At 54.2% G+C, this 27,664-nt stretch overlaps 1 protein-coding gene across 5 annotated transcripts in view; it reads right to left on the reverse strand.

Moving 5' to 3' along the window:
- Positions 1–27,664, reverse strand: part of LOC101941091 (alpha-2-macroglobulin-like protein 1) — a 62,385-nt gene that overhangs the window by 9,410 nt on the left and 25,311 nt on the right. For 3 of the 5 annotated variants that reach the window (XM_065577461.1, XM_065577460.1, XM_065577463.1), the window contains 14 exons: positions 22,293–22,442; positions 21,320–21,535; positions 18,277–18,355; positions 16,834–16,963; positions 15,899–16,124; positions 15,528–15,654; positions 13,969–14,090; positions 13,363–13,414; positions 12,689–12,763; positions 7,313–7,489; positions 6,750–6,831; positions 6,318–6,474; positions 3,934–4,008; positions 3,258–3,414 (listed from right to left, as the gene is read on the reverse strand). In XM_065577461.1, the coding sequence (XP_065433533.1) occupies positions 3,258–3,414; positions 3,934–4,008; positions 6,318–6,474; positions 6,750–6,831; positions 7,313–7,489; positions 12,689–12,763; positions 13,363–13,414; positions 13,969–14,090; positions 15,528–15,654; positions 15,899–16,124; positions 16,834–16,963; positions 18,277–18,355; positions 21,320–21,535; positions 22,293–22,442 (1,825 nt within the window). Of the gene's footprint in view, positions 1–3,165; positions 3,415–3,933; positions 4,009–6,317; positions 6,475–6,749; positions 6,832–7,312; positions 7,490–12,688; positions 12,764–13,362; positions 13,415–13,968; positions 14,091–15,527; positions 15,655–15,898; positions 16,125–16,833; positions 16,964–18,276; positions 18,356–21,319; positions 21,536–22,292; positions 22,443–25,476; positions 27,457–27,664 lie in introns of those variants that run through there. The other 2 variants (XR_010594738.1, XM_065577464.1) reach the window with 2 other exon arrangements.

Consider the following 27,664-nt stretch of genomic DNA (forward strand, 5'->3'; position numbering starts at 1 on the left):
TGCTGCCTGAGCTAAAAACCCAGCTTCGGTGGGTCATTGGCTGCAAGTGAACCCGAAACCTATGCGGTGCGGCCGCTCGGGGGCAAAGGTGGTGCTAACCCAAGGGGGGGCCTAAGCAGGAATATTCTTCCCCCCCCAGCCCATTACAAATATTAGCTGCATTATATCCACAAACCAATAAATAGCCCTGTGACGTTGCACTCCATATTATTTATGAAAATATGCTTATGAGACTAATATGACATCACTGAGATACACGTTACGCAAGATGGCTCATGTGAGATATCATTGGAAAGGTTCTGATTTACTCAATGTGATTATCCAATTCGTATGCATGTATCATCTCTGTATCTAAAGCTAGGCATATGGACTATGTAACCATTACAAATTACAGATTTGATGGGCCGTCAGGAAGGAACAACAAGACCATGAGGATACTAATCTCTCTCCCTGCTGGGAAGCATCCAGGGATGTAACTGTGACACTGCTAGGTCAGGTGGTCTTGTCACCTGATATTAAACATTATTTTAATATCTGGGACTTCTTGTAACATTCCACTGGAAGGGAAAGCGGGTCAAGTCTGGGAAACAAAGGATTCCCACCTTATGTAAATCCTATTTAAGGGTGGGAAGGAAGGCAAATGGGGGGACTCCTCTCCATGGCCTGTCTGCCCAAGAAGAAAGACTGCTAAAGCCACCTCGAGGGCAGGCAAGGGGGGAGTCCAGACTGAGACAGGGGTCCAGTCTGAAAAGAAATATAACTGGAACTCTGAACCACAGAAACTTTGCAACCTGCCTAAAATAACATTTAGGATAAGAAATTACATTTTGTAACCTGTTTCTTAAGTATATTAAGTTTAGCTTGTGCACTTTGTTTTATTTGCTCAGTAATCTGCTTTGTTCTGGCTGTTCTCTCTTATATTACCTTACAATTCACCTTTTGTAGGTAATAAACTTATTATTTATAATATAAACCAGTTTGTACACTTTCTAACTGGGGGGACGGCGCAGGAAGTCAGGCACATCTCTCTTCACACTGAGGAAGAGGGCGGATTTTTATGAGTTTGCGCTGTGCAGATTTTTCTATACAGCGCCAGACAGTATTATTCTGGGTTTATCTCCCAAAGGGGTGTGCATGTGAGTGCTGGGGGAGTCATCACACACAGAGCTGATGTCAGTCTCTGTCTGCAGCAGGGTGTGGCCCTACCTGTGTGTGCTGCAAGAGGCCAGAGAGCCTAATTCGGCAACGCACAGAGAGGGAACCCTGGGGATTGAGCAGGGGAGGCTCAGGCCTAGTCTACACTGGAAATGTTAAAGCTTTAATGTGACTTGTGTGGTCGCGGCGCAGCACTGGGAGAGAGCTCTCCCAGTGCTCTAAAAACCCACCTCCACGAGGGGCGCAGCTCCCAGCGCTGGGGCACTGTCTACACTGGCGCTTTACAGCGCTGCAACTTGCTGTGATCAGGGCGGTGTTTTCCCACACCCCTGAGTGAGAAAGCTGCAGCGCTGTTAATTGCCCGTGTAGACAAGCCCTCAGTGAAATCCCAGTACATCAGATGGTATCCCAGAAGGGGGGTCCAACCCATCACAATCCCAACCCCCCCCCAAAACCGACACCCTGTAAAAAGGCCACGTTACATTAGATGAACGGGTTTGGGGGGAAATACCAAACTGGGGGACCCATGAGCTTCTTGGGACCCTAAGCAATTGCTTAGTCTGCTTGTGCCTTGTGCCACCACTGCTAGAGGGGGACAGAGAGCCCCTGAGAGACTGCGGGACCCCCTGGGGCTGGGGGCAAGAGGGGAGCACGACCCAGGTGAAGCGCAGGGATGGCGCTGACGCCTGATAAACACGCCCCTCCACAGGGTCTTTGTGACCTCGGAGACAGGTCCTGTTACCCGAGGGCTGTTTTACCCCAGTGCCTAGTGGCCCCTGGGTGCCCCAAGCAGCAGAGCCCCCACCTCTCCCCTCCCTGGGGCAGGAGCCACGTGCTGCTCCCAGCACTTCTTACCCGCCTCAGGGCAGGGCAGGAGGCGACACACACAACTCGCGGGCACAGACCAGCTGCAGCTGCTGCGCCGCGGCTTGGAGAGAAGGGACTTTTCACCTGAGCCGAGACACGACAGAGCCGTCCGGACAACGCAGGTGGCTCCTCTCTGTGGGGGACGTCTCCCCAGGGCCCGGCAGGAACCGAGCGCGCCAGGCCTCAGCTCCAGGCACGGCTCAGTCTGAGCTCGAACGGCGCGGAGGAGACGCACAGAGATCACTGGGGCGTGGTCATGACGAGTGTGAGGGACCCAACCTGGGACTCCCAGCGCCCCCTGGCCTCATGCCGAGGGCTCCTTCAGCTCAGCACTGACGTGGGGCAGCGCCACCTCCTGCGTCCCCAGCCGCGCTCCCAGTGGGCCTAGGGCCTCCCATGGGACCTCCTGCCCTCTGGGGAGCTGGCCCCAGGCTGCATCGCTCACACCGGGGCTGGGCTGGGAGCGGCACAAACCCAAGAGCATCTGTGCAGGGAAAGGCTAGGGGAACTGGAGCGGGGGGACAGGCAGCCTCCCATGGGTCCCTGGGGGGCACATGGTGCAGACAACGGGGCACCCAGAGACCTGCTTCCCTGTACAACCTCCTCTCCCAGAGACAGCAGGGCCTAGCCGGCCCCGGCCCAGTGCTGCCCGTTCCCCTCCCAGTATTAGCCAGGCCAAGCCGAGAAGCCTCGGGCAGGGACTCCCCAGCTGTATGTCCCCAACACAGGATGGGGGCTGGGATCTTCTGGCATCTCCCCAGGGCTCGGTTATGGCCCATTCCCCTTGGGAGCTGCCTATGCAAGGCCCTGCCCCACAGGCTCTGAGCCCACTGGTCCCCGTCACGCTCCTGGCCCCGGGTGCTTTAGAGGACTGGGTTGGGACATGGGGCTTTGCCCCTCTAGGTTCTCAGCTCCAATCCCCCCAGGCTGGCAGCGACCCAGCCTCGTCCCCCTTCACTCCATGCGCTGGGCCCTGGGAAATGGCGGGACGATCTCACTCCAGCTCTGAGGGGAGAAGTGTCCCCACGACAGAGCCCGGCGTATCGGCCCCTCGCTGGCAGCCTCAGCAGAGACCACGGACTGACTGGGCCACGGAGACCCAGCTCCCCTGCCAGGCTGAGGAGGCCCCGGGGCAGGGGGTACCTGGGTGGGCAGGGCCGTGGGGGGCAGCTGGCCCTGCCCTGTGTCTAGAGGCCGGCAGAGAGGAGAGTACTAGAGCGAGGTGCTGCCGGTACCGGCGCTGACGCTGTGCTGGGCCAGGTGCTGCAGAAGGGCGTCCCGCAGTTCAGTGCTCCCTGCCAGCCCGAAGGCGTAGGCCAGCAGCGCCTGCGTGTAGAGGTCGCTGGTGCTTGACTCCCGGAGGCACTGGAGGGCCCTGGTCACCATGGGGTCCTGGGACAGGGGAGACACCGAACAGACTCCCCATCAGGCTGAACCGGCCAGAGGAGATGCCCCGCGCCTGGGTGTGTCCCCCAGCAACCACCCTATGGGGCACAACTACCTCCTCCCGCCAGCCTGTCGTCACCTCCCCTGACCCATCCCCCCACCCACACCCTGCGCCCCACAAGCCTCGCCAGACCCCCTCCCCCGAGCGCTAGACACCGAAACAGCCCAGCCCCTCCCCAAGCTGCTGAATCTTCCTCCAACTCTGACCCCAGCCCAACTCCCCACAGCACCCTGACCCCCGCCTTGGTACCAACCGCCCCCGACTTGTCAACTTCCCCTCCCCCCACCAACCCGCCTCTCCACTGTTGCCCACAGCTCCCTGACCCCCACCTTGGTACCAACCCCCCCACTGACCTGTCAACTTCCCCTCCCCCTATCAACCCACTTCTCCACTGCACCCCACAGCACCCTGTCACCCCCAAATCTTGCCAGCCCCTCCCCTGGGACAGCCGGGCTTGGCCTCACCGTGAGCGGCTGCCCCAGCTCCAGCAGCGCCACCGTGATGTAAGCCGAGAGAGAGAGCTCATCCACCACGCCGCCCTGACGGGGAGAGAGACACCGGGAGTCGGCTCAGACCGAGCTGCAGGTCACATTGCCAGGATCAGGTGATCCGCTGCCCAGGACAGGCCCATTGGGACAGAGAAGAACCGGATCCAGCGCTCCGAGTGGCTGGGTTTGGTTCCCACCTCCTGCTGGGACCTGTCAGGCCCATCTGGGTCCCGAGCAGCTGCCCCCAGTCGTAGCAGCCAGGGAGGCCACACGGTGGCAGTGAGTTCCACAGGCTACTTCAGGAGAGGTGGTAGTGGCTCCATAGCCATGGCTGCACTGGACTCCCAGCATAAAACCCTATCTGAGCCCCCCTGGAACCAGAGGCTGGGAAGTTGGTTTGAACTGACATTTGCCAGATTTCCTGTGAAGACCAGGGGCCGTTTCTGCAGAGGCTGAGGGATTCGCCTCTCGCTGGGGGAGTCGATGCTCATTAAATAGTCCCCCTGTGCGGGAATCCGGACTTTGCCTAAGATTTGTCTCCTTCTATCTCCCAAATGGCCGGGTACAGACCCAGCCCACTGTGACGTTATGAGTGTAATATAATATCTCACTGAAAGGTGACAGGGCCAGAACGAGTTAATTAACTCACAGACTGACCCGGCCCATGGCCGAACTTTAGAGACTGGTTAGGAAGATATGTAAATGAATAGAGCTTTGAAATGCAAGTCTGCATTGTTAGAGATCGAATGGGAGATGTTTGCTCAGGTCTTGTGATGTAAGCAAACAAGTCTTGTCTATTGCTATAACTTTAATTCAAAGATCAAAAAAGGAATATTAACGTTTATGAAGACACATGAGAGAAATAGTATTATTGTCTCTATGTCTCTTTGAAGGTTGTGGTAACCTGTATCTGAACTGTTTAATGGATAAATTACCCTGTGCTAATTGCCATGATGTTTAGGAGAAGGAGACTTAAGCCTATTGTTTTCTCAGGCCAAAAGGCTGCTGGAAATGTATAAAAACCTTGGGACACGATCCTTCTTCATCTCAGATCTGCTTTGGGTTTCAAGAGAGAGAAACTTAATCCACAAGGATTGAGATCCCCAGTCACTGACTGGAGTCATCCTGAATATGGACACTGGACTATAACCTATGGACTATTTCCAAAAGGACTTTTGGCAACTACAAGCTCATCTCTGCTATGTATCAGAACCTCAAGAATTGAACTCAAGTCTGTGTGTATATTGATCTTTTAACCAACACTCTCTCTCTTTTCTTTTTTAATAAATGTTAGTTTAGTTAACCAGAATTGGCTATAAGTGTGTATTTTGGGTAAGATCTAAGTTATCATTTGACCTGGGTCTGGGGCTTGGTTCTTTGGGATCAGAAGAACCTTTTCTTTTATATGATGACATAAGATTTTCAGTAATCATCATCATATCTGACATGTGTGTCTGGACGGAGGCCTGAGGCTGGGCATTTTAAGGGAACTGTGTTGTTTGGACGTCTGCATAACCAGTGAGGTAATACAGAAGCTGCTTTGTGCTGGCTTGGTAAATCTAAGTATTGGAATATCCACCCGCATTTAGGGTTTGTCTGCCCTGTTCTGTCTGCAGTTCACCCTGATTGAGTGACCTCAGCTGGCTCCCACGGGCAGCATCGTCACCCCCCTCTTGTAGATTCCCGGCTCCCTGCAAACTCCGGGCAGTGGCAGGAATTGGGCTGTGACTCGAGCTGGGTGGGAATTTCCTGCTGAAATGATTTCTCGACAGACGATGCAGTTTCCACAAAACCAAAACTTTGAGGGAAAACGTTACTTTTGCTGAAACGTTTCGATTTCTGTTGGGAAAATAGAAACGCAACATTCTGCTGTGGGTCGGCGGGGCCCAAATCACAGCCTCTCGGGTTGGCGACCTGAATCTATACCTTCCACTGCAAACCGGTTCAACATTCAGCTGCACTGGCCTCATGACCCCGTTCCCCCATGGACTCGGGCTCCTTCGGACTTCATCTCCCATGATGCACCGCAACCGCCCTTCTGACTGAGCCGCATGGGGAGTTGTGGGAGTCACATGACTTCAGGGCTGGGCTGGGCCCTGCCCCTCAGGCTCTCCGTGCCAGGCAATGAGTGCGGGGTCTGCTCAGTGCCCGCGGGGAGACCGGGCTGTGCAGGAGCCGGGGGGCTGGGCCAGGGCTGCTCCCTCGTTCGGTGCAAGAACCCGCTGCCCCGGCCGTTCCAGCCATTCAGCCATTGCTAAAAACCCAGGGAAATACCCCAAACCGACACGGGTGACAACAACCAGCTGCCATGAGGGGCCCCCACCCCCTTCCCCAGCTTCTCCCCTCCTCCCCCATCCCACCTGCAGGGCGTTGTTCAATAGCTTCCCCACACTGCGGAAGCAGCCGGTCTTCCGCTGGCGGTTGTGCAGCCACCCTAGGGCGTCCTCTAGGTGTTTCTCATCAATGGAGATATAGGGCCTGGCTTGGCCAAAGGACTTGAGAACGAAGGCCGTCAGCCTGGGTGGGGAGAGACCCCGTGAGAGGGACACTCTGCAGGAGATGCTGCGGGCCAGGAGGGAGGTACGTCGGGGACGGGGCTGGGGGTGAGCATTGTGGGGGGTGAGCAGAGATGTCAGGGGAGCCCAGAACGGGAATGGGAGGATTTGGAGTAAGTGGGGCAGAGCTGTGTGGGGAGCAGGACTGGAATAGCAGTGGGGCTGGGGGTCAGGCTGCAGCCCGGTAGGCCCTGCCCACCCAGAGCTCTGACTCGCCCGTGCCGTGCGGCCCCTCACCAGGTGTTGCCCCTGGCATCCCTCTTCCTAGAGGCGCTGTAAGAGCCATCGTTGTGTTTGTAGAGCAGCTCGCACTCGTAGCCTGCAGGGATGGGAGAGAGACAGCAAGTCCTGGATCCGCTCACCCCCCGAGGGGCTAGAATCCACCCCCAGCCTGCACCCCATGGGGCCCGCCAGCCCTCCCCTCCCCCACGACGCTGAGACTCAGAGATTCCAGGGGTCGGTTTGAATAGGGGGATGGAGTTAAGGCTGAATAGGGCCCTGATCCCACCCAAACGCTCCAGCGCCCCGACCTGGGGCTCGATCCCAACCAGCGCCCCCTCCTAGGGGGGAAAGGGCTCCTCTCCCATTTCCTGAACCCTGAGTCAAACAGTCCTTATGACCTGGGCCTCGGGACTGGTGCCCCAGAGAGGAAAGGCCAAGGATCTAATTCACTGACCCCCAGAGTCAGCCAGGGTCCTGATCTGGGGCTGGATTGGAACCCGGGCCCCAGAGGTGGCACGGACAGGGCCCTCACATGGCCCCGCCATGCCCTGTGGGCGCAGGGGCGGGAGGACACTCACCGCTCTGGAGGAATCCCTGGGCCTTGTCCCTGATCTCCGGGCTCAGCTGCCCGCTCTTCTCCAGGTACTGCTGGATGTAGATGTTGGGAGCAAACTGGACCATGTTCTCTTCTCCATCGCCGTAGGGCATGGCCAGCAGCTGGTCTATGTTCTGCAGAGCTGTGCCTATAATGTCTCCTGGCACCAAGGGAGTTGGGGAAGCAGAGAATTACCAGGCTGCACAACAGCTGCCCCGTCCCTAACACTACATCAGTGAAGCCCTGGCACGCGGAGGCCCAGAGCCCCCAGTTCAATTCAGGCCTGGTGGGGTTACATGGATACGTGGTGATGAATGGCCAAGACACCAATGCCCTGGCACAACTTTATGGCATCACCGCAGGAGTCTATTGCCCTCACTGGGGACAAGGCCCTGGAGCACAGACTGCAGGGAACAGTCCTGCCCTGGCCCCAGACACCCACAAGACATCATTGGTCTTTTCCATCCGTGATGCCCCGGCCTCTCTGATCAGAGCCCTGGGCCACAGATGGGCTGACTGGTGAAGGGCACCGTGCCCTGGCAGGGATGTGTGGTGTTTAGATGCTGCTGTAATTATTAGAACTGGGAGCACTGGCTGTTGGGAGTCTGAAAGGACAGGAAACAGGAAGGAGGGGGGAGGAGTTGAGGAGACAGAGTGAGCGTTACAGAGGGTGCAGCAGCAGCTTGGTAAAGAGGTTTCCACTGAAAAAATAAAGTCCTGTTGAAGTTTGTTAGTACCTTGCCTGGTTGATACAACATTTTGGCGACGAGGATGGATCTTCTGCCTCTGAACCCACCTGCACCTTTTCTGCAAAGCCCAGGTGAGCCTCCAATTGCTTTTACTGTCTGGAGCCATATGTTTGAGCCTTATCTGCTTGCAATCAGTGCTACAGAGATTTCTGAAGTAAGAAAGCGTGCTCTGCTAATCCACTGCCTTGGAGCAGAAGGGCAGTGTATATTTTACACTTTTCCCCTTGCAGATGATAAATATGAGACTGCACTCACTGCATTAAAGAACTTTTTTGTGCCAAAGGTGAATGTAGTAGCTAATTGCTACAGATTTCGCCAGCGTGAGCAGAAACTAGGGGAGACTATAATGCAGTATATTGTTTCCCTGAGGAGTCTGATTGTAACTTGTGACTTTGGGAATATGGCAGATGAGATGATTAGAGACCAGCTCATTGAGAAAACAACCATGGTTTGTGTAAGAGAACGCTTACTTCTAGAACCACAACTGACTCTAGAAAAAGCAATAACCATTGCTACTCAGAGTGAGTCAGCTACAGATACAGGAGGTACAGTCCAGGCTGTGACTCGTTTGCAGAAAAGTTCACTATCGCTGCAGACAAACAATTGCAAGAGGAAAACTAATGAAAAGCCATTGACTCAGCAAATTTGAAATACAGTAAAAGCATACTTTCGCTGTGGATCCCCACACCATCTTGCAAGCTACACAGGATGTCCAGCAAAAGTAGCTCAGTGCAATCATTGCAAAAAGATTGGGCATTTTGCTAAAGTATGTCGCAGTAGCCAGTCCAATCAACAGGTGCATGCAGTTACAATACCAGGTGTTACTGTGCTGAGTGTGGACAAAATCACTACTGCACATATTCCAGAACAGATAATCATAGAATCTCAGGGTTGGAAGGGACCTCAAGAGGTCATCTAGTCTAATCCCCTGCTCAAAACAGGACTAATCCCCAGACAGATTTTTACCCCAGTTCCTTAAACAGCCCCCTCAAGGTTTGAGCTCACAACCCTGGGTTTAGCAGGCCAATGCTCAAACCACCAAGCTATCCCTCCCCCACTGCATTGTAAACGTTTCCACCATACCCTCAGGCAAATCACACTCTGTTCAGCTAATGTTGGACACTGGCTCAGCAGTAACTATACTACCTGATTCCATCTATTTGCATTACTTTAAAGATGTGCCTCTTACTGAACCCAAACTTCAGTTGGTGTGCTATTTGCAAAACCATATTCCAGTACATGGCTGCCTGCCAGCAATAGTTACTTTTGGTGATTGCTGTGTAACTGCAGAGTTCTACGTTGTCCACAAAGGCACTCCTATCCTTGGCAGAGATTTATTGGCTGCTTTAAATCTCAGGGTAGTTAATGGACGAATTGATCTTCCTCAGCAAAGCACTCTTGCGGTACACACACCAGTTTCAGCTGGGACCCAGCACCAGGTTGAGGAGAAACTCGGCTGTGCTTATGGGTTTCTGCATAATGTTAAAATGCGGAATAATGTGATGCCTGTACGACAGAAATTACGGTGCTTACCATTTTCAGTCAGGGAAGCTCTTTCAGAGGAACTTAGAAAACTTGTTCAAAAGGACATTACTGAAGAGATTAACTCCTCGGAATGGGTTTCACCTATAGTAGTGACGCAGAAGAAGTGGGGAGACATTTGCCTTTGTGTGGATTTAAGGGAGCCAAATAAAGCTATTGTGATTGACAGCCATCCTCTTCCTCACATAGAAGAAGTATTTGCAGAACTCCGTGAAGCAAAGATGTTTTCTACTCTTGATTTGCAGAGCGCATACCACCAGGTTATGTTGCATGAAGATAGCAGAGACCTCACAGCATTTATTACACATGATGGACTATTTCATTTTAAATGTGTTCCTTACGGTCTCACATCAGCCCCAAGTGCCTTCCAAAAAATGATGTCAGTGATTCTGAAGAATCAACATGGGAGTTCAGTGCTATTTGGATGATATTATCGTGTTTGAAAATACTACTGAGGAGCATGACAATAACCTGCAGTCTGTACTAAACTGCATCAGCAAAGCAGGCCTAAAGCTCAATAGGTCCAAATGCAAATTTAGACAAACTGAACTCTCTTTTCTGGGGCATACAATTTCACAGGCTGGACTAAAACCTGACCCAGATCATATCATGGCAATTTCAAATGCTCCTCCTCCAACAGATTTGCAAATCTTACATTCCTTCTTGGGTCTTACCTCCTGGTATGCAAAATTCATTCCCTATTATGCCTCTGTCATTGAACCGTTACAAGAATTACTACGGAGCAGTTCAACCTTAGTGTGGACAACGGATGCACAAGCTAGTTTCAAAACCGTGAAAGACTTGATTGTACATAGTACAGTACTTGCACTATTCAGTCCTGCATTGCCCACAATTGTAACTACTGATGCTTCTGATTATGGACTTGGGGCTGTCCTCACACAGCTTCATGAGGACAACACAGAGAGGACTGTTGCATTTGCTTCAAGGACACTAAGTAATGCTGAAAGAAAATATTCTACAGTCGAAAAAGAAGCACTTGCTTGTGTCTGGGCTACTGAAAAATGGAGAACTTACCTGTGGGGCCGCACGTTCAAGTTGTGCACAGACCACAGCCCTTTGACGATGTTGCTTACCACAAAAGGACTGGGAAGAGCAGGATATCATATTGCTAGATGATCTGCAAGACTACTCTCTTTCAATTATGAACTGGAATATAAGCCTGGAAACAAAAATGTGGTAGCTGATTGCCTTTCTCGCCTGTCTTTGCCTTCACCAGATGGTCCACCGGAGGATAAGGATGTAGTAGTTGCGCTTATTACAAGCACTCTTACTGCAGTTACAAGAGAACAATTTCAAGCTGCTTGTTCAGCATGTCCAATTCAACAAAAACTACAGGAATTTCTGACAAAGAGATGGCCCAGTAACCCTAAAAACCTTGACCCAGTTTTGCTACCTTGTTTTAGAGTTCGGGATGAACTTTCTTTGCTCAATGACTGGGGCTACGAGGTACACACCGGCTACTTGTGCCAGAAGAATTACAGTCAAAACTCATACACCTGGCACACGATACTCATCAAGGAATTGTCAGAACCAAACAATGACTACGGGATCTATACTACTTGGTCCTGCCAGTGAAGGGAGGGGGCTGGACTCCATGACCTTTCAAGGTCCCTTCCAGTTCTAGGAGATAGGATATCTCCATTAATTTATATTGGTGGCCAGGGATGGTCTCTCAAACTGAAGCACTCATAAAATCCTGTGTCACTTGTCAAATGCATGATAAGACAGCAGTGACATGTACCCCTCCATTACAGCCTATTCCTCTTCCTGAATCTGCATGGGAAAAAGTGGCGATTGACATGGTAGGACCCTTTGATACTGCTCCAATTGACTTGTCGTTATGCCATCACTTTAATAGACTATTTCAGTAAATGGCCCGAGGTAGCATTTACATCGCAAATCTCTTCTGCTACAGTAATTAAGTTTCTCTCTTCAGTTTTTAGCCGGGACGGTAACCCCAAAGAACTGGTTTCAGATAATGGTAGTCAATTTACTTCCCTGGAGTTCGAAACTTTTCTAGCAGAGAGGAACATTTTACACAGAAGGTCATCGCTATATTACCCTCAAGCCAATGGGGAAATTGAACAGTTTAACAGAAGTTTGAAAGAGAGTTTGCAAACGGCTCAACTGGAAGGGCGATTGTGGATAACCTTCACGACTGATTTCTTGCCAGCGTACCGGGCTACACGACATGCCACAACGCAAAGATCACTCGCAGAGTTACTGCATGGGAAACAGCTGACTACTAAACTGAACATTGCTGGATTGTTAAAGGCACGACCTGATGCCCCAAACGAGGATGATGTGAGAAAAACAGTTGAACAGAACCAAGCAAAGTCTAAGGCTTTCACAGACAAGCGGTGGAGTGCTAAGGAACCAAAGTTTGAATGTGGTTCCTTTGTTAGAATACGAAAACCTGGAATCTTACGCAAAGGGGACCATAAATTCACAGCTCCTCTCAAAATCATACAGAAGAAGGGACCTTACACCTATCGACTTTCTGATGGGCGGGTATGGAATGCTTCTTATCTTGCACCTGCCTATGCACCAAGAGGAGATTATGCCAACACCCAGTCTGCATTGGATGACTTCACCGTAGAACCACCACAACAAGACATTGCACTGGAACCGGGGCTTGAGAGACGGCCTGTCAGACCCAGACGACCACCTGCCTGGACTAGAGACTATGTTATGTACTATCTACAGTGTTTTCAGTGTAATATTTCTGCCAAAAGTATAGTGTCTTGTTTCATATTTGTTCCTGTGGTTAGAACAATGTTTATTTTAATTGGGTAATTTTCTTAAGAGAGGAGGGACTGTGGTGTTTAGATGCTGCTGTAATTATTAAAACTGGGAGCGCTGGCTGTTGGGAGTCTGAAAGGACAGGAAACAGGAAGGAGGGGGGAGGAGTTGAGGCAGAGTGAGAGTTACAGAGGGTGCAGCAGCAGCTTGGTAAAGCGGTTTCCACTGTAAAAATAAAGTCCTGTTGAAGTTTGTTAGTACCTTGCGTGGTTGATACAACAGGATGGGACAGGGGAATTCCTTACCCAGGACAGTCACGTGGGCCCGCTCGGACCCCGCCAGGACGTTCGCTGGCAGCTGCAAGGAGATTTCTTCGGACGCTGAGTAACACGAAGGCAAAGACAAACCGTTAAAGGCCTGTTGGGAACCTGCCCCTGTCTCCAGCCAATCAGATCCCTCCATTACTCACCGTTTGGGGCTCTCACCCAATCACAGCCCCTCTCTCAATCCCAAGCTCCCCCTGCCGTGGCACATACGTGCCCTTGAGGGCGAGGGCTGGGGGTTCTCAGCGGAGGGTCCTGCCTGTGGGAGCTGGTCCCTCTCCTGGCCCCAGAGAGCCGGTGTGACGAGCTCTGCAGGGAGCATCGTACACACGGGACCAGGATGCAGGGGAGAGGAGCTGGCGGAACAGGGGCCCAGTGAGACTCGGGAGCAGGAGCCGAACGTGCTCGAGCCTTCGGCCCATGGCAGACGGTTCCATAACTGCCCACTAGGGGGTGCATCTTCCCCGGGCAGCTGGGCCTGGACCCTGTCCCAGGCAGGACATTGGCCTGGATGCCCCCTGGTCTGGTCCGGCCTGGCGGCTCCTGTGCCCCTAGCTGGGCCATCCAGCGGCTCAGCCATCACTGACGTGCCGCAGCCAAGAGACGCCCCGTGTTAGTGACACCCACTGAGCCCCGCACAGGCGCTGGGATCCTACCTTCCTGGCAGAGCAGGGAGCTGTGCGCCTTCTCCTCCAGGATCCCCCCCGGCTGTGGGGAAGGAGCATCAGACAGAAGGTCAGGAGAAGGGACCGCGCACGTCACAGCCTGACAGGGCCTGCTGGGTCAGCCAGTGCCCCTAGCCAGGGCAGGATCATCCCCTACAGCCCGTGCTGTGGGGCTCGGGCACATCCAGCTCTCAGCGCCCCAGCGATGGGGCTTCCGTCCCTTCCCCGGGGAGACTGTTCCCAGCCCAGCAGATCTCACAGCTTCCTCCACTTCAGCGCGGAGCTTCCCTCTGCTAGTTCCCTCCGCCCCCTGGAGCTCTCCCATGTGTCACACTCAGCCACCCCCCTTGGGGCTAACCCCATCTCTGTCTGTCCCAGGACTCTCCCGCCAGCTCCCTGATCTCGCTGGGATGGGGCCGCGTGACGGGGCAGTGCAGGTCGGGTCCGGGACATGGACGATGCGGTGCTGGGGCATTATTTTCTGTGGCAGGACAAAGAACAATCACAAGTACAGACTCAGCCCACAGCCACCAGGGGGTGAGACCCAGGCCCCGGATCTCCCTCCGCTCTGCCCAGAGGCCCCGACCAGACACTGACCTGGACCAGCAGGGGCTTTATCACGGTGTCCACTCGCCCCTGGGCCGGCACCATGGCCACCTCTGTGCCGCACAGCTCCTCGGTGCGCAGAGCCTCAGTGCTGATGGTGAAGTTCACCTCCCCTGCCGAGCAAGGTGGGAGACGCCCCCATTAGACAGACCAATGCCCCTTCCCGAGGCAGAGAGGAGCCCGGGTCTGAGGGGGGAGAATAGTGGGAGGGGGAGGGTGGTGAAAAAGACAGAGAAAAGCAGAGGAAATGGAGAGCGAGAGAATGGGGGAGAAAAGAGAGAGAAGGAAAGGGGGGAAGGGAAGGATGGAGGGAAGTGATGAGTGGAGTGTAATGGGTTTTTCTGCCTTAGCCCTGGTGTGGGAACAGCGAATGGCCACCCAGAACCTGCCCCCTCCCTGCTGAAATCACTGTCTGCTGCGTTGAGGGGGGGAACCTGAGAACGTGACATCGCAGCAGGAAGCAGCAGCGACCAGCGGGACGGCAGAGGGGTCCTGACCTACAGGGCTCGGTCAGTGAGACTGCTGGAAGCAAGCGGGGTCAAACTGTGCTTGAATCAGATGTGGTTTGTTAAGGCAGGTAATAGTAAACGTCTTCTCTTTATTTGTCTTGTAACCATTTCTGACTGTTATGCCCCATTCCTTGCACTCACTTAAAATCTCTCTTTGTGGCTAATGAACATGTTTGATTGTTTTATCTAATCCAGTGTGTTTAAATCCAAGTGTCTGGGAAACTCCATGTGGGGTGACAGGACGAGTGCATGGTATTCTCGTAAAGGAATATCAGCCGTAATGTAACTTGTATTGCCAGGAGAGGGCTGGGCAGACAGGACAGACCTTTCTGGAGGAAGATCTGGACTGGGGGCGTTGGGGTTGCCCTGCAGTATAACCCAGGCTGCCAAAAGCCAGAGTGTAACCTGGGAGTGGCAGGCAGGCTGCAGTCACACACAGACACTCAGGGTGTGGCTTGCGCGCTGGGGCTGTGTGTGAGCAGCCCAGGTGGGAGCTACTGAAGGCACCCAAGGGCGCAGGTCAGGGGTGACAGAGCTGCTTATTAGTCTGGATTGTGCCCTGCTATGGCGCAGTGGCTCAGCGGCAGAGAGACAGCGGCAGCTGGGAGTCAGCTGCAGACAGCAGCAGTGGAGGCATTGCCAGTGAGTGGGGCCGAGCTGGCTCTGTGCTGCGCTGTTAAGGGGAAACCCTGATATTGAACCCGGCCCTTGTTGCTGCCAGCTCCACCTGGCACAAGGGTTAACGTGAAAGGGGATTTTCTGCTGGGGTGTCCTCGCCTCCCCTCCCCGCAGCTCTTCCCGTCCCTTCCCCTTCCCCTCGGCACCGAGCCCAAGTGACCCTGTTCTGCGCCCTCCTCCTCACTCCCAACACAGAGCCTCCAATGCCCCTTACCGGTCTGTCCCCCAAGCAGAGCCTCCAAAGACCCCTACCTGCCTCCCTACTCAAAGGCTCCAGCACCCCTTCTCTGCCCCCTACTGTGCAGAGCCCCCCACCCCTTCCTTGCCCCTCCCCTCCGGCACAGAGCCCCCAGCGCCCCTTACCCAGGCTGCTCGCTGTCACCTCCCACTGGAAGGTTTTCCATTCGTCTGCACAGAGGCAGCTGGTGTAGGCGCCGTCCTCGCCTGCCTGCGCCTGGAACTGCGCAGACTCCGCCAGCGTCACTCGCACCTGTGGGGCCAACACGAGATCCCCCTTAGGGCTGTGGGGGACGCGCTCACACGCGCCAGCTCCAGCCGAGACATGGCCCCTCTGGGGCTCAGGCCCCCTCACCGCGATGTGCTGACCCCAGTGGTCACAGGGTCACAGCCAGTGACTGCCGGTGCCACTCGCCGGCCTGCACCGCTGCCCAGCTCCCCAGCCCCACGTCACCGGCCCCAGCAGCTCCAGCAGCTCAGCCCCGGGCGGCACTCACCTTGATGCACTGCTGCAGGTAGTTGAAGACGGTGGCCTTTAGGGCAAAGGCCTCTCCCCGGATCACGGAGTACGGCAAGGCCAGCTCCACAAAGAAGGGTTTGACGGCTGTGAAGGTGGCCGTGGGCGAGAGGCCAAAGCCCACCTCCGCCATGCAGAACATCCCAGCTTTCCATTCCGTGATGGTGTCGGGCACCGAGACTGGGACTTCCTTGGAGCCCCCCTCGCTGGGCCGGGACGGACACAAACAGAGCGTCAGACACACGGCCGCCCCGTGGGAAACGCCCACGAGCCCGGCCACCAGAGACGTCCCTGCCCGACCCTCTGCTGGGCTGGGGCCCTGGTCCGGTGGCACAGAAACAGGCCAATCTCAGACAGCAGAGAGGGGAAGAGCTGTCAGTGCCCCCCTCTCGTCCCCACCTCCGCCACCCTGCTCGGGATCCCCTGCCCCTCCCACTTCTACCCCATGTGCCTCCCTCCATGCCCCCCTCCCGGGGATTCAAACCCCTCCCATGTTCTCAGAGTTGGAGCTCCCGGGCACCGTGTGGGAATGAAAACACCACGAAGGGCAATGGGGTCAGGATGATAAACCCTCTGTTGACTCAATGGGATCCAGGGAATGCCTGGGGAGGGGCTGGCATGAACCCTGCTCTGCGGGTGAGACGCAGGGTCACGGTGCTGCCCGGGCTCCCAGCCCTCTCCCCCGCTCTGTGGGTTCGTTACATCTGTAAAGAGATGAATCCCACAGTCCTGGGGGCTTATTATTCCCTGTTGCTGTGCTGGGCCACTCTCCGCTGGCAACAGGGCGCAGGAACCAGCACCATGCGGGCAGCCAGCCTTCCCCCAGCCAGTGCGCCGCCTCTGGGAGCTGCTGCTTTCGAGGGTCTGGCCTGGAGGCCACTCTGCAGGGATGGTCTGTGACAGCTCCTCACTCACCCCACAGGGACCAGGTCCCACAGCCATGTCTCTGTGAAGTATGCACGTGGCGCTGGCTCCTCCTGGGTGCAGGCTTCTGGTGCTAGCCGGCCATTGCTCACTGGGGTCCCTGCTGCACTATCCACACTTGCTGCCCCAGGGATCATGCCAAGAAAAGATACAAAGGGGGGTTGAGGGAGCCCCACCCTGGTTTGCGGGCAAATCCAGATGATGATTCACGTGTGTTTGCACCTGCAATGTCTCGATGTTTGGGGACTTTTCGGGGGCTGCATGTGGCCCCTGGGAGCTCTGAGAACTGACCCCTGTTGGCAGGGCTGGGACTGGAGGGGGTGGGGCTGGGGGTGTCCTATGTGCAGCACACGCTGGTGGACTCAGCACATGGGCAGGAGACAGAGAGTCCTGAGCTCAGTCCCAGCACTGCCCCGAGCAGCGTTAAGGGTACGTTGGTGGGGAGGGATAGCTCAGTGGTTTGAGCATTGGGCTGCTAAACCCAGCGTTGTGAGTTCAATCCTTGGGGGGGGGGGATCTGGGGCAAAAATCTGTCTGGGGATTGGCCCTGGTTTGAGCAGGGGGTTGGACTAGATGACCTCCTGAGGTCCCTTCCAACCCTGATATTCTATGATATGTTGCACTCCTGTAGCCCTTCCTGTAGCCAGGCAGGTCAAATCATTAGCCACACTGAGCAGCTGGGACATGGAGGCCTAGAGAGGCTCAGTGCGTTTCTACCGCAACCACCGAGCACAAGTGGGCATTGCAGGACATCATGTGATCACCTCCATAACACCCAGCTTGACTCTCAGATCCCAGGGCTGCGCATGGGGCTGGAGCTAGAAAAGCCATCAGTCTCGGTGTAAAGCAAGATTATCTGGGCTGGAGTCACTGAGAGACAGGCAAGGAGTTGGGTGATGCCAGGGTCACCACCACGTGGCACTGTGTGATTAGCATGGGTATTGGGGTGGTGCCCGCAGGAGGTCAGGCACTGTCCCTCCACAGGCAGCTGCAGCCCCTGCCTCAAAGAGCCTCCAGCCGAAGGGGGAGGAGCAGAGCTGAATTGGAAGGGTCAAATGATCACATGTGCCCAGCTCCCACTGAGAACACTGGAGAAACCCTCGCACCCTGGCCCCATTGAGAACAATGAAGAACCCCCACTCCATTGAGAACAATGGAAGTGCCAAGGGCAATGTCAGAATAGAGTGACCAGATGTCCTGATTTTATAGGGACAGTCCCTATTTTGGGGTCTTTTTCTTATATAGGCACCTATTACCCCCCACCCCCTGTCCCGATTTTTCACATTTGCTCTCTGGTCACCCTATGTCAGAACCAGGATCAGAACCCAGGTTCCAGGCCCGATCTATGAGCCCACAGGGCTGTCTCCCCTCAGAGGGCAGAGAGGGCATTTGGAATTGTTGATCAAGAGGGATGGAAGTGCCCAGTCCACTGACCTAGTGAGGACAATGCAGGACCACGCCGTTCACAGGGCTTCTTGGTGTTGGTGTTGGTGAGAATTTCCAAAGCCGCATCCTGGGTGAGAAGGAAGACAGAGGAAAAAACATCCGGAGCTGCTAAAATAGGGGACTGTGGCATCATACTTTCGCGTTTCTCCTCCCCCACCTACGCTGGAAGCATCAAGAACACTGGGAGGACAAAGACTTCAACTGAGGAGACTGGTCTCAGGCTTAAAAGGGGAAGCCTGTGTGTTAAGAACTGTAACCTCTAGTGGGGTGAGAAAACTGCTTGATCCAAATACTGCCTAGTGTAATAAAGTTTAGGATTTAGACTGAGCACTTACCTTTTATTTTCTTGAGTAACTATCTCTGACCTTTTGTGCCTACCACTTATAATCACTTAAATCGATCTTTCTGTAGTTAATAAATCTATGTTATATTTTACAGAAAACAGGGTGTTTGGTTGAAGTCTTGGGAAATCTCAGCTGAGGTTACAAAGGCTGGTGTGTCCCCTCTCCACATCGAGGGAGGGGCGGGCTGGGTAACAAACTTACACTAGTCAAGTCAGGCTTCTGACCAGGGCAAGACGGTACAGTTCCAGGGTGCAAGGCGGGGGGCTTGGGAGATTGGCTGGTGCCTTTCTCTGTGTGATTCATATGTGGCTCTGGGAGCATTCATGCAATCTAGCTAGGTGGGGGTCTCCACATGCTGTTGTGCTGAGTGATCACAGTGCCTGGAGAGGTTTGCTACTTGTCACTAGCAAAGCACTGTGAGAGACAGCCCAGGCTGAAGAGTGAAGGGGGCACAGCAGTATTCCAGTTCCAGGGTGTACCCGGGGATCCCATCACACAGAGCTGTGCCTGTGACAGGACGAGAGGGACCCGTGAACCTCAAAGGGTCCAGTCTGCTGCCGTCCAGCCCTGAGCCGCCTGCTTGGATTCTCCTAATTGGGTGCTGGAGGCTTTGCCCTTCCCTCTGCTCGACGCTCGTTTCCTTGGCAACCCTCTGCAGGAACGGCAGCGTCTGCACGTGGCTCTTACAGCCCTTGAAAACATCGCCTCCAACCCCAGATTTTGGTATCGGGTAAAACTGCCAAACGGAGCCGCTGCAGAGTGCAGGCAATGGGCACAACCCGCATCCTCCGAAACCTGCCCTAGGTGGGAGCTGAATTCACAGCCCGTGGGCACCCCGGCAATCCACGGGCCACAGCACGTCCCCTGGCGCCCCTCGGTCACTGTGACACCAGACTGCCTGCAAACCCGCTGGCTCCACGGAGCCCCAGCCTGGCTGCACATGCGCCTCCCACTCTCTGGGGCCTCCGTTCAGGTCGCCCCCCCCCAATCAGGGCAAACAGCATGATGAGAACCGGGCGGTCGTGGAAACACCTTTTATGAGGGGGGCTGTATCTTGGCCCCCCCCACTCAAATGACCCCACATGTGGCCCACTAGCCCCTCCCTGTCCTGCCATGAGGCACAGCAAATCTCAGGCCAGGCTGTGGATGTCAGAGCACTCACACACTCCTCTTTAAACAGCCAGCGACACTCAACCTCCGCTCGAGCAGAGCTGCTGCCCCCCTGCAATGTGCAGCACCCGCCCATGGGGCCGGCCGCGCTCCCCGAGCTCCCCCCGCGGCAGCATCTGTCTGGTCCCCTGGTGCCCAGAACCCAACGCCCCCGCCCGCCTGGGGAACAGTTCTGGGGAGTGACTTGTCCACTGGGCAGCCCCTAGATGCCGCGGTGCACGCGGTGCTGGGTGCCATGGGCAGCATGCTCACTGTACGGGGCTGCTGGCAGGTGGAGGGCGGGTCCCGGCCCATTCCACTATGGCCGTCTGACTGGGCTCCCGGGCCCTGGGGAGGCTGCCATCACTCAGAGCAGCCCCCAGCTGGGACAGAGCTCCCGTCTCCTGACTCCCAGCCCCTGAGGGCTTTGGGAGGACGTTGTCCATCCCTCCCTCAGGTGGGCCAAGACACCATCACCCTCCGCACCCATCCTCCACCCCCTCCGCACCCATCCTCCACCCCCTCCGCACCCATCCCCCCACCCTCTCCTTGCCCCTTCTGCACCCATACCCCCTGCACATTTCACTCAGGTGGCTTCCTACTCCTCCAGGCTGCCTGAGACGGGCAGGGGAGCACGGGGAGCACCAAAGGCACTATCTCTGGGAGCTCCGTTCCCACACCCAGTGCCACCGCAGGTCCTGCTGGCCGGAGGAGACATTTCAGGAAAATCCTGCTCTGCCCCCATGGCCTGGGCTGGAGCAGGCTCAGTCGCTCTGTGGCGAAGGTGCGCACAGGCCAGTCGGCACGTAGGAGGGGATGGAGCAGGCGCAGTGCAGAGGGATTCCTCACAGAATAATGCTGCAAACTCCAAACCTCTGCTGGGCATGTGAGTCCTGCCATTCCCAGGGGCTTCCCATTCAGCCGAATGGGGGCTGCATGTCATGGGAAAGGCAAAGGGCACCTCCCTGACCCCAGGGTGACCTCCAGACCAAGGGTCAAGTCTCTGCTCCGAGGGAGGGAGCTTCTCAATTAAACAGCTTCATTTTATCATGGGAAAACTGAGTATTTTCCCCATCTCTCCTTCTGAGCAACTGCTGAGCTGTGTTAGCTGAAACGCCTCAGAAAGTTCAGCCTGAGGCCGACCCCTGGCTGGGGAAATTTCAGCCCCAAACGTTTCAGCCTGACAAAGTTACAAGAACTGAAAACTTCTAACGGGAAGTGCCAGAGAACTGTAACTGGAGGTGGCGCTGCCAGCCCCACATGTAATATCCCTGTGCCCAGGAGTGGGGCGGGATGGGGCGTTCCTGCTCCCTGGATACCCCGGGGATCTGTCCCAGGGCCTGGGCCATGTCTGAAGGTGGCTGGGGAGGTGTATCCCAGGCCTGAGTTTGCTAGGAGCATCCCTGGTGATTCATTAGAACAGGCCGAACTGTTTGGTGGGATTCACCCCTGGATGCCAGCAGCTCTGGGCACATCGGAGCCAGTTTAGTCCTTTCAGGCTACAGAGGAGTGTGAGGCCTGGCCAGGCCCAACCCTACCTTAAACAGGCTGTCGGCATTAGGCAGTGCGGGAGTCTGGCTGCTAGTCCCTCTGCGACACCTCCGCCTGCCAACGCGGCAGTGAAGAAATGGAACCAAACCAGCGCTACCTGCACTGATTAACTTATCAATGTGTGGAGGAGGATCACATGACTCAGGCTCTCGCACTGCATCGGGATAGTCTCCTCGGTGAAAATTGGGGAGCAAGTTATAGACCTAAAGACAAACACAGACAACATCAGCCATGAAACTAAGACACGAGCTACCCCAGAGCCAGCTCCTGCCCCTCCTCCCACTAACACATCACCCCACAAACCTCCGCTTTCGCCCCAGCCTCATCTCTAGCCTGGACACCTCCTCCACCCTGCCCATCCCCCAGCCCCATCCACCACATGGGCGTCTGTCCCTGCACCTCCCCCCCAGCCCTAGGAGAGGATTTTGGGGTAACAACTGGCCCATCGAGTCCCGTCTCCTGCTGCCCCACGGGGCTTGGGAGGCTCCACTCACCATGTGCAGAGCCCGTGAGCCCCTGGACGGCATGCACCAGCGATGGGCCGAGTGCGATTCCGTATAGTCACCTGGGCAGGGAAAACTCCCACAATGCACCTGGCCAGTTGTCTCCTGCTGTACATGGGGGGCAGGGAATTCTCCTGCCCTTGGGAACCAACTCTGCCCTGGACAGTGAGCTCCGGTTACCCCGGCCATTATCCCAGCTCCGACCTCCATGTTCCCAGCTGGAGTCGGGGTGAGGGGTGCCGGGAGGGGGGCACTGCAAGGGCTGATGGGAGAATGGGCAAGGCAAGCGGGGACCCCTCAGAGTTAGGGGGTGTCAAGTCCCATTGGAGCAGCCCTCAGACTGGGAGAGGTGGCCTCGAGGGGTGTCCTCCAGCGGTTGTGCATCGCCCCTCCCTGCAAGGGGGGAGAACTCGTTGTGGGAGGGGATGGGTGAGCGGCTGAGCTGCTCTGGACTCACCGTGTCGACGCTGAGCTCAGCCTCGGGCTTCATGAGCAGCACGCTCTGATCCACGGCGTGGACGGCGCACAGGGACCCGGGGGCAGCCTGCACCCGCAGCTGGAGCTCTGAGCCTGGCAGGGCCCGGTCCTGCGAGAAGGCCAGCTTCACCTGGCGAGGCACAGCGCGTCACAGGGGAGGGGGAGAGAGATCCCCAGGGGCAGGAGGAGACAGGCCCGTGCAGGGGTGGGGGCAGGTACCGAGTGTCACTCTGGCCCCAGGCCCCGCTGGCTGAAGGGCTGGGGCTTTGGGAGTTCGTGCTGGGGGTGGGGGGTCGAGGCAGCCCAGGCTCATTCAGTGCCCCCGTGGGACGGCTGCGGGAGCTGCAGTTATTCATAGACATCTAAGGGGGGGGGGGATAGGAGGTGCATTGGGGTAGGGATACGACAGGATCGCCAGCCCCACCAGATAAAACTCATGAGCTGAAGGCTGAGCGATGAGGCCAATATCAAGCAGATGCCAGTTGCAGGGGGGGGCAGACACCATTGCCGAGGGGGGCATTGAAATGCCTCCGGGTAACAGTGCACTGCCTCCCTGGGCCGTGGGCCAGACGGGTCACACTTACCCCCAGTTGTAGATAAATCTCTGCATTAAGCATCTTCACATAACTTTCATATGACTTTGTATTATGCCTCTATTTTCATACAACTTTGTATCAGATCCTTATATAGAAAACTTTGTATTGAGCCTTGGTATAATGTTAAAAAAATGTATTTTTGCTAGGAATAGAATAAGATCTCTCCCCTGCCCCCTTTTAATCAATTGCCCTGTTGAATGAATGAGGTGTGAATAAGGAAGGCGTGGGCTCACTAAAGAAGAACAGACATATTGACAGCCTCAGGGGTTAGAAGCAAGCACCTTCTTTTGAAAACACCCTCTTTGAACAGTACTGGGACAATACTCAGGGCAGGTCTTCACTACAGGGGGGGTCGATTTAAGATACGCAAATTCAGCTACGCGAATAGCGTAGCTGAATTCGACCTATCGGAGCCGACTTACCCCGCTGTGAGGACGGCGGCAAAATCGACCTCCGCGGCTCCCCGTCGACGGCGCTTACTCCCACCTCCGCTGGTGGATTAAGAGCGTCGATTCGGGGATCGATTGTCACGTCCCAACGAGACGCGATAATTCAATCCCCGAGAGATTGATTTCTACCCGCCGATTCAGGTGGGTAGTGTAGACCTAGCCTCAGAAGAAAGCAGCACAAAGGACCAACAGACACAGACACAGATTTTGAATCTGGTATAGATTTGTGTGAGAGAGAAGCCGCTATAAATGTGAGGTGTCTTGCGGAGGACCCTGGGTCTCGTCTTGTCAACATGGGAGCATCGATTCAGATTGACAGAAGCCCAGCTCCACCCCTCCCCCATCTAACTCACCTGGCCAGTGAAGTTAAGGGGAGCAACTAATTGGTAACAACAACAAGACGGACTGTGCTTGTGTGTGTGTAAGTGCATAAGTGTAATATATATCATATGCATATGATACAGTTTTGAGTAATACATGTATTACCAATAAATGTGGTGCTTTGCCTCATTCCCCCTGAAAAGATCCTGTGCAGTATTTTAAGTACAACAGGGTGAAGTGGGAGGGGGCAGAAGGACTCAGCCAGACCCCACAAGATGGAGGGGAGAGGTAGAGGAGGAATTTTGTATCTTTACCTCCCTACTCCCAGGGGGGAAGGGCCTTCCCCGCAACTGACCCCTATGTGCAGTGGGGAGGGGGTTGACGGCTGGTCCCTGGTGAAAGCTTTTTCTCAATGACAGAGAGTGGAGCCTCAGCCTTCATGGGGGAGAGTTTCTACTGCTCAGCTGGGTAAGAATGGGAGCCGACTGCCGGCCCAGAGGAAGGGAGGGGCCCCTCCCCTCATGACACTTGTGCCCCAGTTGACTGGAGTGGCAGTAGCCCCTTAGAAGCCCTCTAAAGAATTATGGCCAGATGGCCACCCTTGCAAGCCTCCAGAAGGGAAGGGGGCTCAGACCATCATAGCCTGCCCCCCGCCCCAGGAATCTCCCAGGGTGAGCAGGGGCAGGCGCAGGTTGGAGGATGGGCAGTGGGTAGGGTTGAGGTGGCAGAAGTTCTGGGGGGTGGGGGAGCAAGTAGCTGCAGAGACTGGGGAGTGTGGAGGGCTCAGGGCAGCAGGAACCTGCCAGGGAGCCCAGAGTGGGACGGGGAGGGGCCGGGTCTCAGGTAGCTGCCTGGACCTGTGTGACAATGCGGTTCTGGCGGAACCCAACTGAGAGTGCCAACTCAGGACAAATTGCTCAAATAGGGCAGTTACAACCCAAGGCTGGGGTTTTTCCACCTCTAAGGCAAACCAAACCAGCCAGACTAAGACTTCGGTCTCCCCCACTGGCTAACCGCAAGTCTCACAAGCAATCTCCTTAGACACTCCAGTTTCCCAGTATTACCACCAGTGCCACACGTTATGGGGACAAATAGTTATAAAAACCAATACCCCCGTAAAAGAAAAAGGTTCTCCTGATCCCAAAGGACCAAGCCCCAGACCCAGGTCAATGTACAAGTCAGACCTTACCCACAAATCACGCTATTGCCAATCCTTTAGAATCTAAAATCTAAAGGTTTATTCATAAAAGGAAAAAGATAGAGATGAGAGTTAGAATTGGTTAAATGGAATCAATTACATACAGTAATGGCAAAGTTCTTGGTTCAGGCTTGCAGCAGCGATGGAATAAACTGCAGGTTCAAATCAAGTCTCTGGAATACATCCCCAGCTGGGATGGGTCCTCAGTCCTTTGTTCACAGCTTCAGCTTGTAGCAAAGTTCCTCCAGAGGTAAGAAGCAGGATTGAAGACAAGATGGAGATCAGGCACCAGCCTTATATAGTCTTTTCCAGGTGTAAGAACACCTCTTTGTTCTTAAATTACAGCAACATGGAGTCTGGAGTCACATGGGCCAGTCCCTGCATACTTTGCTGAGGTACAAGGCGTATCTGCCTTCTCTCAATGGGTCCATTGTATAGCTGATGGTCCTTAATGGGCCATCAAGCAGGCTAGGCAGAGCTAATCTCAGCTTGTCTGGGATGTCACCCAGAAGCATAGCATAAGTTTGCCATACAGACAGTATAGAGCAGGGGTGTCAAACTCAATTGCACAGGGGGCCAAAACTCAAAACTCGCGGGCCGAACAGTATAACCATTTATTTAACAGACTAAATATTTATGTTTTTTAACCATTAATATGAACCAAAATACAGGATATCATTCCAAAATAAATACATTTCAACTTAAAATATTTTGCTCTTCATAAAAAAATATCCTGTCAATACAATACATTCAAAATCTGTACATGCTGGAATATTAAAAAATCTGAAAATATAAATAAAAAATTGAATTTAAAGCAAAAGTATAATCATAACATTCCATTTTCTTGTCCTATTTAGTCAGAGCCTGATACTTGGAGTCTTTTCTTTGCAACAAGTTCGTTTATGTTTGGGGTTAGGTTCTGTGTTGTGAAGATTCTCAGGATCGATTGCAGGTGTTCATCAGTGAGGCGACTCCTGTGTGACGTTTTGTTAATTTTCATCACAGAGAACAGCTGCTCGCACAGATATGTGCTGCCAAACATGGACAGGATTCGAGCCGCATGTTGCCGGAGCTGCGGCATCGCTTCAGGAATGAAGCGAGTGAACTGTGCTGGCCCCGCAGTGTCGTACTTTGCCTTCAGTGTCCCGTTACATTGCAGTTCTATCAGCTCCATCTGCATTTCTACAGGTGCGGTTTCCACATCGACTGCAAATGGGTTGCGAAGCAGCTCGAAGTTACTTTTCTGTGCCTCAAAGTCACTGAAGCGCCGTGCGAACTCAGTGCGCAGCGCGCTGAGTTTTTCAGCAAAGGTGGCATTTGGGAAAACTGTGGCACTTTCTTGGTTCCGTATTACTTGGCAACAGGGAAAGTGAGACAAGTTGCATTGGTGCATTTGTGTCTCCCATAAGCGCAGCTTCACTTGAAATGCCTTCACTGCATCATGCATATCGGTTATTATGTGCTCCCGTCCCTGGAGTTGAAGGTTTAAAGCGCTAAGATGCGACGTTATGTCAGCCAGGAACGCCAACTCACATTTCCACTTTTCATCCCGCAGAACTGTGCAGTCTTTCCCCTTACTGTCCATGAACTGGCAGATTTCCTCTCGCAGCTCAAAGTGTCTTTTGAGAACTTTTCCCCGACTTAGCCACCGGACCTCCGTATGATATGGCATATCGCCAAACTCGCTATCTATTTCCCGCAGAAAAGACTGGAATTGGCGGTGATTTAAACCGTGGGCTCTGATAAAGTTGACGGTTTGTGTTACAGTGTTCATCACATGATCCATTTTTAGGACTTTAGCACTCAGCGATTCCTGGTGTATGATGCAGTGATACACTGTCAACTCACCGGCACAGTTCTCCTCCCGCATCTTTGAGCGCATCCTTCCCACCAGTCCATTTTTTTCACCACACATAGCAGGTGCGCCATCTGTTGTAAGTCCAACGAGTTTTTCCCACGGCAGTTTCATGTCGGTTACACTTTGAAATACATTTCCAAAGATGTCTTCTCCTTTCGTTGTCCCGTGCATCGATTTAATGTCCAGTATTTCCTCTGTTACGCACAAATTGGAATCCACACCACGGATAAATATCGCCAGCTGTGCAGTGTCAGTCGCGTCAGTAGTTTCATCCACGGCAAGGGAGTATGCAACAAAATCTTTTGCTCTTTCAATCAACTGTGTTTTCAAATCAGTCGCCATCTCACAAACCCGATTAGCAACAGTGTTTCTGCTGAGGCTTACATTTGCAAACGCTCGCGTTTTATCTGGACAAAGGACGTCGCACACTTTCATCATACAATTCTTTACGAATTCCCCCTCGGTAAACGGCCGTCCTGATTTGGCGATCTCTTCGGCCACAATGAAACTTGCTTTCACAGCAGCTTCACTTTGTGATTTTGCTTTGGTGAAAAACGTCTGCTGGGATGTCAAATTCTTCTTCAACTCCTCTACTTTTTGTAGCTTCTGTCCTGCGCTCAGGTTTTTGAATTTGTTCTCATGTTTCGTCTCGTAGTGCCGTCTTAGGTTATACTCCTTCATTACAGCGATATTACTCCCGCAAAGGAGACACACTGGTTTACCTGCAATTTCAGTAAACATATACTCATTCTCCCACCGGCTTTGAAAGCCTCGGTTTTCAGAATCAAGTTTTCTCTTGGCCATTGTTGGGGTCTAGCTTTGATTTGATATTAGCGTTGTATACATCAACAGACCGCGAACTTGAACCGCGGCTTGCCGTTGGCGGCAATTGCACTGCATCATGGGATTTGTAGTGTGTGTTATTGGGGC

This window comes from Chrysemys picta, chromosome 24, assembly GCF_011386835.1.
Source record: "Chrysemys picta bellii isolate R12L10 chromosome 24, ASM1138683v2, whole genome shotgun sequence".
NCBI classification, from domain to species: Eukaryota; Metazoa; Chordata; order Testudines; family Emydidae; genus Chrysemys; species Chrysemys picta.